This window comes from Pristis pectinata, chromosome 9, assembly GCF_009764475.1.
Source record: "Pristis pectinata isolate sPriPec2 chromosome 9, sPriPec2.1.pri, whole genome shotgun sequence".
Lineage (NCBI taxonomy): Eukaryota > Metazoa > Chordata > Chondrichthyes > Rhinopristiformes > Pristidae > Pristis > Pristis pectinata.
Window position 1 is genome coordinate 99,453,196 of NC_067413.1, and position 18,146 is coordinate 99,471,341.

At 39.0% G+C, this 18,146-nt stretch overlaps 1 protein-coding gene across 1 annotated transcript in view; it reads right to left on the reverse strand.

The window, feature by feature from the left end:
- rad54b (RAD54 homolog B) overlaps window positions 1-18,146 on the reverse strand; it is an 84,677-nt gene that overhangs the window by 54,476 nt on the left and 12,055 nt on the right. Inside the window, exons 3-4 of the mRNA XM_052022627.1 lie at window positions 16,737-16,791; window positions 9,300-9,851 (exon numbers count right to left, since the gene is read on the reverse strand). Of these exons, the coding sequence (XP_051878587.1) occupies window positions 9,300-9,851; window positions 16,737-16,791 (607 nt within the window). The remainder of the gene's footprint in view (window positions 1-9,299; window positions 9,852-16,736; window positions 16,792-18,146) is intronic.

Below are 18,146 nucleotides of genomic sequence, written 5' to 3' on the forward strand. Positions count from 1 at the left end.
TCGTATTTTAACAAGGATTTCAGCTACTCACTATGCAATGGTGGGAGGATCATGAACTGTGGCTTTTCTCCAAAGAACCAGCAGCTGCACCCAGTTTCAGCAGTGCATTGTCCTGAACCTTAGAGTGCACCAGTTTACAGCACCCAGTCATTGACAACAACTTGCAATGAAAGACCAAAGATCATCTTTCAGTTGTCTCCAACAGAATGTCTTTTTTTCTATATCCCATCATGGTGATTACAAGCCAGAAAAGATGTAACTGTGTCAAAATTTGGTTTGAAAATCATTGTCATTTTTGAAAAGAAAAGCAGAACATACTTCCCCAAGGAAAAGATAGGGAGGTTAGTGCATTATACCTGCAAATCCGATGGATGCAAAGTGTCAACCAGTGCATACCTCAGCTGGATCAAAACAATTTTTTTCACTCAGTACAGATACTAAATCTGAATGATGGATAAACCGCTGGGAATAGTTGATGGTAAAGTATATCTGCAGAACCCAAACTCTGCAGATGCAACTAAACTGATTGAATGCCAGCGTCAACAATTCAATAGCGGCTGAGTCACCACCTCAGTGCAACACAAAGTGCTACATAACAGAGAGTATTGTTAAAGTTTACTTATGTTTGTAATGTAGGACACATGGCAACCAATTTGCGCACAGCAAAGCTACATAATAACAACAATATAATCTGTTTTAGTGATGTTGATAGAGGGATAAATATTGGGTAGGTCACAGGAAATAACTCTTCTGCATTTCAAAATAATGCTATCATTTGTGTTCATCTGAGAAACCAAATCAGGTCACGGTTCAACTTTTCACCCAAAAGACGATAGTTCCAACACTGCGGCTCCCTCAACATTGCTCTGGTGTATAAATCTAGATTTGTACTCATGTCTGCAGTGGAACTTGAACTCAATCTTCTCATTCAGAGGCAAGAGAGCGACCAAGGAAACTGCAGCTGACCCAATGCATAATGGATTTCAGATTAGTTTAATCTTATGGGTAAATCACATTAGATTCAATATGCTTGATATAAGCAGTGAAGACTGTGATTTTCTGTAAAACTGAAGAAAAATAATATGGATGTTTGATTCTAGTTAGAATCTTCAAATCACCGTTCCCCCTTTTATAAGCACGAGCTCCATGTATCTACAACCAACTAACCCACTTTCTTAAATCTGAAAAGATGAACTGTTAATGAATAACCCAAGTAGATGTCAAGATTTCCACAGAAACTTAGGAAAAGTCCATTTCAAGAATAACCGAAAACACAAACTGTCCAAATAACATATTACTTCACTGAGTTTTAAATTGTTCAGCTGTTTACAGTTGAGGGGCAGAAATTTTCAGGTATTGCAAATAAGGCATTAATAATTACTTCAACCTAGTTCAGCTAATGGTTTTATTTGAGAATCAGGCTAGACAACAAAACTGTAACATAAAAATTGAGAAGTCTACACTGCAGTCGTTAGATTAGTGTTTAGTAGATTGAAATCTTATTCCAAATGGGTGACTAGTCATTGTTAATTCCTCTCATCCTATGATTTAATTAGTCCCGTCTCACATTTCAGCACCAAATTGGCTGGATTAGTCATATTTGCATCCACTATTATAAAGTTTAGAGACTGCATCATAATTTTCTGAAATTGGATATGTTCATTGTTCTACCTATTGCGAAATATCTATAAACATTTCAAAAGCCATGAGTTATCTGTAACCAAAGGGGAGAGGAAGAGAATATAAACAAGACAATTGTACAATTTGAAAAGACAAATGAGCTAGATACAAAAGAAGCTGCTGGATCAAAGCAACTGGCAGTAGAGATCAAGCTTGGCGTCTGAGAGGCGAGAAAGAAAACAGGAATGAAAGGCAAAATGATAGTAAATTTTAAGAGAATACAACAAAAATAAATACAGCAATAATATAAATAATTGTCCTGCAGACCACAGAATCTGTGGAGAATTGGCGGGAATGTGGGATTAGTGATTGGTGTAAATGTGTGCTTGATGGTTGGCATGGAATCAGTGGGCCAAAGGGCCTGTTTCTACACTTCATGATACAGCAACTGTATGACAACAAAGCAGAAGAGTTTCCTGGCTAAATAATGTACAAAAAGGTTTTAAATTACTTTTTTCATTAAAATTTTGCTTTCCCCAGAGACCACAATGAATTCCTTAATGAATAGTAAGCAACAACGAAAAGAAATGCATGACAGTTCCAGTCTATTTGTTTTTCAACTAGGTAAAAAGTTACTTATTTGGTAAGTGTTTGAAATAATTAAAGAAACATCTAATCAACAAGGTAACCTATTCTTCTGTTATAATGAAAAACATTCTGATGCTGGAGGAACTCAGCAGGCCAGGCAGCATCTGTGGAGAAAAGCAGGCGGTCAATGTTTCAGGTCAGGACCCTTCTTCAGGACTTCAGGACTGAAGATAGGAAAAGGGGAAGCCCAATATATAGGAGGGAAAAGCAGAGCAGTGATAGGTGGACAAAAGGGGTGGGCACAGGGTGGTGGTAGGTAGATGCAGGTAAGAGATAGTGATGGGCAGGTGTGGGGGAGGAGGGGAGAGCAGATCCACCGGGGGGTGGGTCAAAGGGAAGGAGGGAGAGGAAAAAGGCTAGGAAAGGGAAGAAGAGAAGAAGCGTGGTGGGGGGGGGGAAGAGGGGTGGGGATTACCTAAAGTGGGAGAATTCAATGTTCGTGCCGTTAGGCTGCAAAGTTCCAAGACGGAAAATGAGGTGCTATTCCTCCAGTTTGCGCTTGGAATTCTCCTGGCAGTGGAGGAGGCCGAGGACTGACATATCAGTGATAGTGTGGGAGGGGGAGTTGAAGTGACCGGCAACGGGGAGATGCAGATCGCGGTTACGGACAGAGCGCAGGTGATCTGCGAAATGCTTTCATCTAGATTCCAGCATCTGCAGTCCTTTGTTTCTCTATTTTTCTGTTAATATGTCTGGAGTAAGAAAAAGGACTAACATTCGAGGGCAGACGGATTTCTGCTTACAATGGAGGAAAGGACAAGTGCTCTTCCAACCGGGAGGAGGAAAGAAGAAAGTGAACGGTGCCGTTCCTTTCATTAGAACAATTAACCTGAAACAATAACATTAACAATGTTAACTCGTTTTTTCTCTCTCCATGGATGCTGCTTAAACTGCTGACTTACAGGATCCTCAAGTTTGCTTTTTTAAGCCACCTTGTTGCCTTACCACAAAATAAGTACTTCTAGGGTAATGGTATTTTCTACATTTTGCAATAAAATTACTATGCCTGGAGTATGAGGATGCTGATTTTAAAATGAGCTGCAATATGGATCAGACAGGTATTGGCGACTAAATGTATATTTTCCAGTCACCTACATCTTCTTCATTGAAATACATGCTCTTCTACTTGGAGCAGGGTTAAGGATAGATACTTAGATATTTATTTATTAGTCACGTACATCAAAACGCACAGTGAAATGCGTCTTTTTATGTTACTGAGAATGTTCTGGGGGCAGCCCGCAAATGTCGCCACTCTTCCGGCGCCAACATAGCATGCCCACAGCTCCTAACCCATACGTCTTTGGAATGTGGGAGGAAACCGGAGTACCCGGAGGAAACCCACGCAGACACGGAGAACATACAAACTCCTTACAGACAGCGGCGGAATTGAACCCAGGTCGCTGGCGCCGTTAAAGCATTATGCTAACCGCTACATTACCAGGTAGTGTATGAGGTATAGCCAAGTGCTACTATGCTTGGAAGATTATTATTATGAACTGGTAATGTAAATATAAGAGGTCTGGAAGCAAAGCAGCTCACAAAATACTAAAAAGCAAATCATTGAAGGTGGGAAATTGATAATGAATGATAAGGTATTTTTATAACAAACAAAACAGCAGAATAGGTTTGATAGGATTCTCTGGTGTTTCTAGCACCTCTATTCTGACTGCAATAATATTTGATGAGCGAACCTTCCAGTAAGATTCATGATGGCCTTTGAAACCTGCTATTTAATGGATAGTAAATTCCTTATATTGGGTTGCCTAACATGTCCAAATCCAAGGTTGGAAATGAAAATGCAAAATCGCATCTTTCACTCATTTAGCCAAAAGAACTTCAAGTTCTTCCCGAATCTGAGGTTGCATTTGTACTCATACACTGAATCATTCACAAGAGTAGAATACCAATATTAAGAACCAGTGAAAAATGGAAGTCCCAAGTTATTCATTCTTTGATTTGTCTCTATGGTCTTTATTTGGAGCTGCATCAGTGACTGTTATCCAGGAGGATAATCTGAAATCTGATCCCAATGCCAAGCACTCCAATGGGAGTTATATTCTTAGCTTTGTCCCCATGGGAGGATGAATGGCCCTTGAAAAAGAGACAGCCTTGTGTCCTTTGTCTTTTTTGTCTGTCTTTTACTAGCTTTCAGTAGAGGTTGAAAGAGGTCACAGAGTTTCTGAAGCCTGCTTTGCCTTGCCTTTTCAAAAGTTTTGATAAATTCTGCAGGGTACAGAATTTTGCTTCACCATAACACAAGAGGCAACTTTCGGAAAAGTTAATGGCAGCGACTTTCTGCATTCTGTGCAGGATTAAAAATGTTAAAAATACATTAAACAGAGTAAAATTCTTTTAAATCTAATTATACTATTTTGTTTTCACTTAACAGCCTAATCACAAAAGGTTTCAGTGCAACAGTGACTGAGCACAATACCAACTTATGAAAATGGATAAAAGGGACTAGATCAAGAGCCATAATACAGGATAAGATAAAACTCTCCGAAGGAAGGAATTCTTTAATATTCCCAATCTATTTTTGCCTTCACCTTATTATTTAAAGTATTTTAAAACATCAAATGAGTTACTTAAGTATTTTTCTTGCAAATAAATACCACCAGCATCATTTATACTGAATGTCAACTATAAAAGCTTAGTCAGCTCTTCAGTCTGTGTTTCAGCTTTGTCAGAGCCCTGCAAGAATAACTTTCTTCATCTGCAATGGAGTGTTGATCATTTAGATAATTTAAAAAGTCGAACTGTTGTAGCTATCCAACAGCACACCTTTCAAAAATTGTTGCAAACATGTTGCAGAAACAAGAAAACAAGCTGACTCTGAGAGCTATATGTGAATTTATTATTTGCTCCATTACAAACAACAAGGTACTAAAGTGCAGCTTCTGAAAGATTTTAATTTCACATTCCCCAAGAATAACTCTCTTGGACATGACTGAGTATAACCTCATTAAAGTTTTCATCGATGCTCTAACAGTCATTTTAAGAGAAGAAAGTGTGAATGCATTAATTTGATTTCTGGAGTTGGTGTTCATTGATTACAGAGCGTTAGGTTAGAATAATAATGTAACTGAAACCTTAATTAAAAAATGTTAATGATTCCTATTCAGAATTATCAGAGGTTGGAAAAGCTTCGGAAGAGAACATTCTGGAAGTTACTTGAATCAAAGCCAGAAAATGCAGTTTACAGAAGACAACATATTTATATAGAAAAAACCAAACACTTGGGAAATATTTGAAATTCTCATCTGTCGAAGATCTCAGCAGTTTCTGTTTTTATTGTATTTATAGAGCTTTCTTTAACATAGCTATATCAAACAATATTTGATGCCAAGCAGCACAAGGGGATATTAGGACAGATGTCAAAAAGCTGGATCAAAGAGGTAGTGTTTAAAGAATGTCTTAGGAGAGGTAGAGACTTAGCGGTTTTTTAATTGATTCATATTTCATGATCTGACAAGAGCAGCATTTATTGCCCATCCCTAATTGCCCATCGCTGACTGCCCCCAAAAAGATGGTGGTTAGCTGCCTTCTTGAACCACTGGGAATTCAGAATTTAGCAGCTGAAGCTGTGGCCACTGATAGTGAAAATATTAAAATTTGGGGATAAGTGTTGGGAGAATGCAGAGATTTCATCAGTAGCGGTGCAGTAATGATTAGAGGGAAAGGGGGAGTGAAGGCCAGGATGGATTTGAATACAAAGGCACTGAACACAGAACAGTACAGCACAGGAACAGGCCCTTTGGCCCACGATGTTGTGCCGAACTAATTAAGCTAATAATGCCCAAGTACACTAATCCCTTCTGCCTGCACACGGTCCATATCCCTGCATATCGATGTGCCTATCTAAAAGCCTCTTAAATGCCTCTATCGTATCTCAACATGCAAGGTCAACCTATGTTAGCAAGCACAGGGCAAATGAGGTTTAATGCAAGTTAAGACATGGATAACAGACCGTTGGATCACTTCAAGTTTACAGAAGGCAAAACAATGGAGGACATCCAAGAAATAATTGAAATATTCAAATCTAATGATAGCAAAGAATTATGTTCTGACGATAGGTCAATGGTCTGAAGCATTCATTCTGCTTCCTTCCCCAGGGAGGATCATAGATAAGATTACAACACAGAAAGAGACTCTCATGTCTGTGCTAGTTGAAACAGAGTTACTGAATTGCATCTTCCAACATTTGATACGTGACCTGCACGTTATGACTCTTCAAGCACACACTTTTTAAATGGAGCAAGGGTTTCCAGCTCTACCACCCTTCAAGCAGTGAGTTATAGACCCCTGTCACCCACTGGTTAAAAAAATCTTTCTCATCTCCTCTAATCACTTTAAATCTACAGCCCCTGCTTTTTGACCCATCATCTAAGAAAAATAGGCCCTCCTATATTGCCCAGTGTGATTATTTCCAACATTTTATGATTTTACTCAATTAAGATTAGCATTTCAACAGCAGGTGAGTAAAAGTGGAAAAAGACAATGTTACAGAAGATGAACTAGGTAGTCTTAGTGATGCTGGAGAAATGTGATCTGAAATTCATCTATTGGTTGAATAAAAAGCCAAGTTGCAAAGTCTGGTTTAGTCACAGACAGCTTCCAGACAGAGGGACGGAGTCAATGGGAAGGAAATTAAGTTTATGGGAGAGATTGAAGTCAATGGCTTGGTATTCTTCATAATTACTTGGAGGTTTCATCTCCTTACTCCCTCACCAAAGACTGAGCACCATCTACTGGTCAGAACTGTGTAGAACATTCTATTTGCCTAGTTAAGTGCAGATTCAACAGCACTTATGAAGCGCGATAAATCCTGTACAAAGTAGTATTCTTGATAGGTACTGCATCCACCACCTTAAACATTTTCTCCTTCTATCATCAGAAAAAGATAGCCTGCATCGTGCAACTTCTTCAAAATGCATTGCAGCAACTTGCTAAAGCTTTTTCAAACCCATGATCCTCACCATCTGAAAAGGCAAAGAGAGGAGGCATATGTGAACACCACCACCTCCAAGATCCCCTCCAAGCTACACAATCTTCTGACTTGGAAATAAACTACCATTCCTTCAATGTTGTTGGGTTAAAATTCTGAAACTTTCCACCAAACTGTGGGAGAAATTTCACCACATAGACTACAGATATTCAAGAAGGCAGCTCACCATCCACGGTCTGAAATTCCTTCCAAAGCACCTCCATCTTCCTTTAAGACACTCTTAACTTTTCGACCAAGCTTTTGGGTATCACTCCTAACTTCCCCCTCTGTGGCTCAGTACACTGATAGCTAGCTGGTGGTGTCTTGAGTCAAGAGGCCTACAGTAGTGATCTGAGCTGACAGTTGGATATACTTCTCATCTGACACCTCAGTTTTACGTCAACCATGGCTGCTGCATCTAAAGCAGCAACCCTCATTTAAAATGGTGGCAAGCATTTTGTTTTCTATAACTTTAATTAACATTAACAGGAGATCAATGGTGCCAGAGCATGGAGACTCATTGCAAGCTGTTCTCTGCAGATCTACTCATTACTTCTATTATAATCCTTCTACCTGCTTAAATCTAAATTCTATGACTCCAAGATGGCCTTGCACCCTACTGTCTACCTGCACTGCACTTTGTCTGTAAGTGTAACACTTTATTCTGCATTCTATTATTGCTTTCCCTTGTACTACCTCAGTGCGCTGTCATAATGAAATGATCTGTATGGATAGCATGCATAACAAAGATTTTTCACTGTACCTCAGTACATATTACAATAATAAACCAATTTACCAATTTAATTTATTAATGTTCTTGTTAATAATGTTCTCACTGGGTCAAAGGATGAGAGGGGAGATAAGGAAAAGATTTTGCACCAAATGGCAGCCAAAGGTCTGAAAGGTGGTAGAGGCAGAAACTCCTCATTTAAAAATGCCTGGATGTGTACTTGAAAAGCTGTAAACTGCAGGGTCATGGATCAAGTGTTAGAAGATGGAAGGGTAATTACATATGGGCAATAAACAGTGGCCGTGTCATTGCTAGTTTCATCTCATAAATTAATAGCAATAGTAAAAATAATTTGGTCCTTTAATGCATCTTTCACTGTACACTGTGTTCACCAAATTAGCCAAGTGAAACAATACCCATTTCTGAAGAACTACTTTTTATAAAGGTGAAACGTCTGTGAATTTTGGCTGGAATATCACAAATCTCATTGAAACTGTTCATCTTATTTGTATAAACAAATAAGACAATTTTTTTTTAAGATCTGGCAAGGCCAGTATTTATTTCTCATCCCAAGTACCCTTGAGAAGATGTTGGTGAGCTGCCGACTTGAAACGCTGCAGGTCTCCGATGAAGTTATTCCTATAGTGCTGTTGAGGAGGGAGTTCCAGGATTTAGATCAAGTGATGATGAAGAACCAGCCATATATTTCCACATCAGGACTGTGCGTGACTTGGAGGGGAACTACCAGGCTCAAGGGCAGCTTCTATCCTACTGTTATAAGACTATTGAATGGTTCCCTAGTACGATAAGGTGGACTCTTGACTTCACAATCTACCTCGTTATGACCATGCATCTTATTGTCTACCACTGCACATTCTCTGTAACTGTTACACTTTATCCTGTATTCTGTATTGTTTTCCCTTGTACTGTGTAACGAATTGTTCTGTATGAATTGCATGCAAGACAAGTTTTTCACTGTACCTTGGTACATGTTACAATAATAAACCAATTTACATTTGCCCTTACTTGCTTGGTAGGTCCTGTCAGAGTAGCCTAGGTAAGTAACTAGTGCATTTTGTATTGTGCGACGATCTTGGAGGTATGAACATTTAGGATGGTTTACAGGGCACCAATCAAACAAGCTGCTTTGTCATGGATTTAATTCAAAAGTATTTCAAATCTTAAATAGGCTCCATTACTAGACCCAAAAGTTCACCTAAAATTTAGTAAAGAAGTTACTGTTATGAAAGCCCAAGTGATGGAAAGTTGTCTGATGGAAATACATATTCACAACATTATGCATCTTGGGGAACTGACAATCCTTGTTGCAGTCTTGCTGCCTTTAATTCTTCCACCCTGATTTTTGCTCTTAACAAGTCCTCCTCTAATACTTGTTTTCTCTTAAGGCTTTCCCTTTTTTCATCAAGATATAGTCCAAACTTCCTTTGATTTTCCATAATTATCTCATGTTCTTCTGCTGACATCAGTTGTATTTCTCCATCATCATGTCTGGTCATGGGATGTAAAGAACCCTGGTGACGTCGTTGGTGTCTGAACAAAACATCTTCTCTTCTTGCAGGTCGAGGAGATGGTGTTAAGGATACCTGTGCCTCACAGGATGAAAACGGTGATGCAGAGCCATTTGTGGCCTCCTGAGTCTCCTTCCTTTTCTGTTGCTCAATACTTTCATTTGGTTGGGATGGAATAGTTAATATTGGAGGAGGTTTCTCTTCATGTTCAGGTTCTGACTCTGGTGTTATCCAATCTGAACAGGAATGAGATGGGTAACCAGAGGTTCCAGGCTGTGGATACAAGCCAGCAGGCTGTTCCACACAAGAACCTTGTTCAGAAGCAGAACTTCCACCACGCCTAAAGAAAAGATATATACAGATAAAAACTGATGCAATGAATTAGAGGAAGCCATTAAAAATATCATTAAAAAGTTGAAATACAAAAATAATACAGTAAAATGGAACAACAACGTGTATTTCTAAAGAGTTTTTAAAACTACCAAATACCTTGAAGTACTTAACAAGAGCTTATCAATAAAATAACAGGTATGGATCCACAGGAGGAGAAGTGATGACAATGACCTTGTCAAACAGTTGGGAGCAAAGGGACATAAAGATGCTTCAGAGGGAATTTCAGAGTTTATTGTAAAGAAGCTGAAAGCATAGCTTTATGTGGAACAATACAAAATTCTCGAATGCACATAAAGCTGGAGAAGGTTGCTGAGACAGAAAACAACGTGGAAAGATTCCGAAACAAGGAGGTGATTTGAAAATTGAGTATTTGTCAGACTGGGCAGCAGCATAGTCAGGAAGCACAGAATTGATTGGTAAATGGATAAGCAGCAGTTTATGTGTGGTGGAAAAATGGAGGTCATTCGAGATAGCAATGGAATGTCAAGATTAGAGGTAACAAAGATAAGGAGGAGGGTTTTAGTAACACAGATGAGCCAAGGCAAGGTTGGAGTCAGATGGCATTGGTGAGAGGGAACAGATTTTCTTACTGATGAAGTCTGTATGTGGATAAGTTTAAAGGTCAGTGGTCCAGCTGGGATGCATCCTACTTTTTTTTATATACAAAATGGTGTAATAGTGGAAGCTCAGGTCACAATCTTCCAATCTAGCTTAGGTATGACATCAGAGGAAAGACTTAGAATTTATATTTGTGTCATTATAAAAAGCTTAAACCCAGCAACCAAAAGAAAGTCAGGCTAACATTCCAGAAATAGCAGGGAACCAGAAGTCTAATGAGAAATTGGAATATATGTAAAGAAATGATACTCAAGAAATTAATGAACCTAAATGCCAATAAATCCCTTGTGGCTGGTCCTGGGCTTTGAAAAGAAGTGGCTGCATTGGTTTTGATGTTCTAGATTTCCATAGATTTTACAATGGTTCCCGTGGATTGAAAGTAATGAACTAATGCTGCTATTAGGGAGGAAAAAACTGGGAGCCAATTATCAGCAGTAGGGAAAATTACTATTATTAGGGACGGGATAGCAACACCGAGGAAAGCATAACTTAAATTGTCAAAAATTCACATATTATTTAATCATTTTTCAGGATTGTGGACATTGCTGTCAAGGTCAGTATTTATTTCCCATCTCTAAATGCCTGTGAGAAGATGGTCTTGAGCTGCCTTCTTCAACCACTGCAGTACTTTTGGTGAAGATACTCCCACTGTGCTGTTGGGTGGGAGTTCCAGGATTTAGACACAGTCACCAGGAAGGAATGGAGATGTATTTCCAAGTCAGGATGGTGTGCTACTTGGAAAGCCACCTGCAGATGCTGGTGTTCCCTTGTACCTGCTGCCCTTGATCTTCTCAGTGGTAGAGGTTGCATGTTTGAGAGATGTTGTTGGAGTAGCCTGGGTGAATAACTGCAGTTCATTTTGTAGATGAGGTTCGCCAGCTGTGCATTGGTGTTGGAGGGGATGAGTATTTACTTTGGCTTGTTGGGGTGTCAATCAGCAGGGCTGCTTTGGCCTGAATGGTGGCATCAGAGTTCTTGGGAGTTGTTGGAGCTGCATGATTCCAGGGAAACAGAGAATATTCTGTCACTCCTGACGTGTGTTTTGTAGGTGGCGGGAAGGATTGGGAATCATGAACCTAAATGCCACAACTGCCAGAATGACATCTGAACTCTCTGGACAGTTAATCCAAACCTCTGGATTATTAGTCCAGCAACTTAACTACTGCACTACTAACATAGATTTATGATAGGAAGAATGGCATTCAACAAATCTAAGTGTAACTAACAACTTAGGTAATGGGGAAGCAGTAACACATTCAGATGTTCAAAGAACATTTGACAAGCAGTTGACTAAAAAGGTTAAAAAACAAAATTAGGTTTCATGGACTGAGGGTAAAATAATAGTGTGGATGGAGATTGCATAATGGACAGGAAACAATATACAATGCAGAGAAAAGAAACCATTTCACTTGTGTAGAAAAGAGTATCAGAAAATTATTTTTTTAATTAGTTTAAGAGGAACACAGGAAACCTGTGAGATTTAAAAGGAGCCTGGAAGATAGAGCTTAAAAACAGCATGGAAGATAGAGGCCCATAAGTTTAAATTGAAGGGAGGTGGCTGGCCCCAGCGTTTGGAAAAGTGCGATTTTATTTTAATTTTCAAAATCATTTTTGTATAATTTAATTTTACAGTTAAATTTTCTTAATCTTTAGTTTCAAATTACAGTGGTAACAAGTAGTCTTTAGTTTGGCAGATAAATGAGTAACCAGCTGGAAATGTTTAGTTGAACTTAGGTACAGCACATTTTCAGCACAGTGTCCTCGGAGCGCAGCATCCATTGAGAGTGGACTTTGATAAGGAAAGGACTGTTGACAGAATCAAATAAATTGATTAAATTAAATAAATATGTTAAGACAGACATGGAAGAGAAGGCAAAATGTTGTAGCTGTAGTGTGTGGGAGTTGATCCATGGTTGATCCTTGAGAAACTTCAGCTCAGATTCAATGAGCTAGAGTGCGAAATTCAGACAATCGCAATGCAGCAGGGAAGGAGAAAATTATCTGGATACTCCCCTCCTCAGGAGACAGTTGCACCCTATAGATTAAATACTGTAGAACTGGTTAGACAAGAGGGACAGGTGGGTGTGAATATGAAGGAGGCAGGTGGAGATCCAGAAGATAGTGTTGCGGGAACCTCAGCCCTTGCAAGTCAAACAGGTATGAGATCGTAGCTGAGAACAGAAACTGGTAGGTGAAGGAACAAACTAACCACAGCAACCAGGTATAGGAGGGGCATTCAAGTTGGGGGAAGAGAAAAGGAATGTAGTAACAAAAGGGGACAGTAGAGCAAAGCAGATGGATACTGTTCTCTGCACCCACAGGCACGAGTCTCGAAGGTTGATTTGCTTGCCTGATGCTGGGATTAAGGACATCTCCTTGACACTGGAAAGCAAGAGGTCAGATCCTGTTGTTGTGGTCCACATGGAAACCAATGACATAGATAGGACAATGAGAAAGGTTCTGCTGAAGGGAATTGAGTAGCCAGGGTTCCTATTAAAAAGTTGAATCATGTGCAAATAGGCATAGTGTTAAATAGGTTCAGAGAATTGAATGTGCAGCTCAAAGATCGGTGTGGGTGAAATAGGTTTCAATCCACGGGGCACTGGCACCAATACTGGGGAGAGGGGGAGCTATTCCATTGAGATAAACTTCCCTTAAATTTGAATGGAATCAAAATCCAAGTGAATCAAATAATTAAGGCTGCAGGTAGGAAAGGGGAAGACTTCTGGTGAGGGGAAATTTAGAACTTTAAAGAGAAATGCTAAGCAATTAGTGCAAGGTAGCAAAATGGGTAATGATAACCAGAATCAGCAAGGAAAGGAGAGAGTTTACAAACATAAAAGTATACCTTCAATTAGAGTCAGAGCGGGGAAAACTGGTAAAACAACAAAAATGAAAGTTCTTTATCTGAATGCACACAGCACTTGTAGCAAAATACATGAATTAATGGTGCAAATGGAAATGGGTACAATCTAATAGTCACGACAGTGATATGGTTGCAAAGTGACCAAGCTTGGGAATTAGATATTCCAGTATGCTTAAGATTTAGAAGAGACAGAAATAGCAAAGGAAATGCGTAGCCCTGGGAAGAAACATTTTAGTTCAGAGAAAAAGATCACCAAGTAGAATTGTACATAGCCCTCAAACGGTAGTGGTCATGCAGGGCTTTGTTTAAGTCAGGAAATTAACAGCGCATGTAACAAGACAAAATCATGGGGACTTAAAGCTAAACAAGGACTGCACAAACCAAATGCACAATAATAGTGTGGGGGATGAGCTCATGGAGTGCATAAGATGGTTTGAGTTCAGTATCTTGAGAAACCAATGAAGGGATGGACTATTTTAGATCTAGTATTGTGTAATAGGAATGAGTAAATTGATGATTTGGCAGTTGGGCACCTTTAGGAACCAGTGATACCTCATAGGTTTATATAAAAATTGAAACTGATTTGGTTCATCTGAAAGCAAGTCGTAAACCTGAATCAAGCAAACTACAAAAGCATGAGGCTCGAGAAGGCTACAGTAGACTGGAAACTAGGTTATAATCTATGATAGGAGACAAGCAATGGCTAATATATAAGGAATTAATACATAAAGGGATATATAAAACTTGCAAATTAAGGCAATAAAAATAGGAAAAGTCATCCAGCCATGAGGATCAAGAGGGATTAAAGATGGTATGAGATCAAAGGAAAGTGCTTACAGCATTGACAAAAGACAGGAAGTCTGAAGATTGGGAAAATTTCTTAAGTCAGCAAAGGAGCTTCAAGAACTTGACATGGAAAGAGAAAGTGGAATACAAGGCTAACAAGAAACATAAAAAAACAGATTGTAAGAGGTTTTACAGCTATGTAGAAAGGAAATGATTAGAGTAAATTTGGATCCCTTACAGACTGAGAGGAGAAGTTATATTAGGAAATGACAGAGAAATTCACAAATATTTTTTGTCCATCTTCACAGAAGACACAAAAAACCCTTGTAAATGGTGCAGCACTGTGGTCTAGAGTAAACAAGGAGATCAAAGAAATTAGCATTATTAAAAAACAAGCGCTGGAGAAATTAATGGGACAAAGGCAATAAATCCCCTGGACCTGATAATTTGCATCCTAAGATTTTTAAGGATGTGGCTATAAAGTTAATGGATGCACTGGTTATCATCTTCCAAAATTCCAGACATTCTAACATGATGCTCATGGACTGGAAGATAGCAAAGGTAACCCCATTATTTAATGAGAGGGAGAAAAAACAGATGTACATACTACTTAGCTTGGCATCAGTAAGAGGGAAAAAGCTGGAATCTATTAGTAAGGAAGTGTAATAGGGCACTTGAAAAATAACAATAAGATTGAGGCAGAATGAATGTGCTTTTTTTGAAAGAGAAATTATGTTTGGCATATCTGATGTGTTCTTTTAGGTTCTAACTAGCAGAATAGATACAGGCGAACCTGTTGATGTGTTATGTTTGGACTTTCGGAAGGCCTTCAATAACGTGCCATTCAAGAGATCACTAAGTTACAGCATAGGGTGTTAGGGGCAATGTAATAGCATGGACTGAGGATCGATTAACGGACAAAGAAATAGTAAGAATAATTGGGTCATTTTTGGATTGGGTAACAAGCAGGGTGGAACTAATCAATAGCAACTGGTAGAAGCCATTGGAGTTTTACATAATCCTCAAACAGTAGTGGTAATGCAGAGTATTGTACATGTCAGGAAATTACAAGTTCACATAAAAAGGCAAAGTCATGGAGGGCAGTGCAGGAGCCCGAGCTGTTCACAATCTATATCAGTGAAATGGATGAAGGGTCATGTACAATACACCCAAGTTTTCTGATGATACTAAACTGAATAAGGAGGATGTCAAGAGGCTTCAGGAAGATCTAGACATGTTACATTAGTGTAGAAAAATCTGAGATAATCCCCTTTATTAGGAAAAAACTGAAAGGCAGAATATTTTTTTAATAGTGAGAGATTAAAAGAGGTTAGTGTGCAATAGATCTGGATATTCTTGTACAGGAATCTCTGAAAGTTAATGTGTAGGATCAGTAAACAATTAGGAAGGCAAGTGGTCTGTTGACCTTTAAAGTAGCAGGATTTGAGTACAAGAGTAGGGTCATCTTGCTCCATTTACATGGGGTCCTGATGATATTACATCGGGACACTTGTGTATAGGTCTGGTCTCCCTACCCAAGGAAGGACACTCTTGTGGTGGAATGGAATGAAGGTCGCCAGACTGATTCCTGGGATGGCATGTTTGTAATGAGAGAGATGAAGCCTCTACACGAGTTTAAAAGGTGATGTCATTGAAACACAAATTCTTACAGGGTTGGACAGAGTTAATCCTTTCCCTGTGTGGGATGTCTAGAACAAAAGATCAAAATAAGAGTCAGCCATTCAGTACTGAGAAAAGATTTTTAAAAATCCTCACCCATGGGATAGTGAATCTTTGGAAGAGTGCTGAGGACATCTGCGAATCACTGCACGTGTTCAAGACAAGATTGATAGAATTTTAGATATCAATAAAAGTAAACAGGAGTGGTTTATGTGCTGAGGTAAAAGATCAGTCTTGGAAGTGACCAAGGGGCTGAACAACTGTCTCCTGTTACTATGTCTTCTTATATTTAGAGGGGCCTGCATCCTCTTGTGCATGTCACTAGAAGTTACCTTGTAGGTAAAGAGAGCCATTAGGAAAGCAACTGGATGTTTGTCTTTATTACAAAGAGATTGAAGCATAGGGTCCTGGTGAAACAACACTTTTGGTTTCCCTTAATAGAGAATGACATACTTAGAAGGAGTGCAACAAAATAGAGATTGCCGAGATGAGAGGAAGGTCCGCAAGCAGATATTGGAATTTATAAGAAAGAACAAAAATTACTTCATAGAAACATAATGGCTCAGATTTTGTGGTAAGTGACTTTTCCCCATGATAATGATGAGCCTCATCACAAATTCTGCACCATCAAATTCTTAAGGGGAGAGGCTTTGAGGGAGTTTCCTTTGGATGCATACTTTAAAACCAAGGTTCAGCCTCAGAATAAAGTGTTGGCCACATAGGACTGAGAAGAGAAGAAGCTTCTTCACTCAATGGGTTATGAATATTTGGAATTCTTTACGCTACAGGGCTCAGGACGCTTGGTTATTAGACGTAGTCAAGAGGAAATCCATGGATTATGAACACCATGAATATGGGGCTGGGGAGAGAAAATGATCTTACTGAATTATGGATTTTCCCAGTTTCAGAAACATGAATGAAGTGGCCATTTTAATAACTGCAAGAAACATGAAAAGGGAGATTTTTATATAATATCATACTCAGTAAAATTGGAGACTCTTACCTTTGTAAGTTGTCACCATCTATCACCTTCAAAAACGGTTGGAATATGTGTGGGATCATTTCTAGAATTCTTCTGGTTGGCTCAGAGATGTTTCCTTTATAGTCTGGATGCAGCTGTTCTCTCCTGGCTATCTCCTGTTTGGCACTTTCTTTAATCCGTTATATAACGTTCGCAAAGCCTGTGCACTACGAGATGGACGATCCACTCCAACAGCATTGTATTGCTGAGCTATACTTTCCCAGCAACGATTTTTTTCAACTATTACAGCTTGATTATTCTTATGAACCTCCAGTACTTTAATGTAAGGCCGTACAAGTTTTAACAAATCAATCTTTTCATATATGGTAAAATTTGAGGATCGGTTTGATTTTTTCCCAAGCATATTTTGTACAGAACACATCACACAAACTTCAGACTGACTGCAAAACCTACACTGACACTGTAAGCTGAAGCTTAACTAGGCCAGCCCTTTTAGGCCTACGCCTATCAGGAGGAGTTCATTGAAATTCCTTTCAGCTTGACTTCATCCAGAGATCATCTGCAGGCTGACTAAGCTAGGCCTGACCTACTTAAGGCTCCAGACTAAAATGAGACCATGCAGTCCCTGATACCAAGACCAATCAAATGCTGGACTGTTTTGTTATCTGATCTGTTTTTTTCCCTGGTTTTGAAAGCATTAACAACAGAATCCCTGAGCAAAGGTACAGGTGTTCTAAAGCTATCACTTTGCTGTATCACACAGAAACCTACTTAACCAAAATTTGCCTAATCTCTATGTTGGATAATGAAGCATGCTGAAATTACAGCTTTAATATTAAAGACAAACTGGTCTCAACTTTACATTTCAAATAGGAAAATTTACATGAAACTACGAACAAAGAATTATTGTTGTTGTTAAACAACAGTATGCAGAAGAATGCTGCAGTCTGTACACTGATCCCTGACAGGGCCCCAGTAATCCTGCTGTGGAGCTTTTAGTGTTGTTTGCATTCCCCATGCTATTTCTGATGTCAATCAAGGAACTTTGCTTCCTCTGTCATGCTAGGATGTGCTCTGTGCAATGAAATGATATAAACTGTCACATTGCACTCAGCACAAGTTTAGTTTAACATTTGTTTTAAATAAATGAAGTCACTGTCAAAGTCACACTGACAAACTTAAAAACAAATCATAATTTTAAAAATATTCTAAGAATAAGTTGAAAGATCTTCTGGCCACAAGTAACAGCATGAAATCTGAAACCATACATACATGAATCCCACACAGCAACTTATCAGTCAAACCTGTTC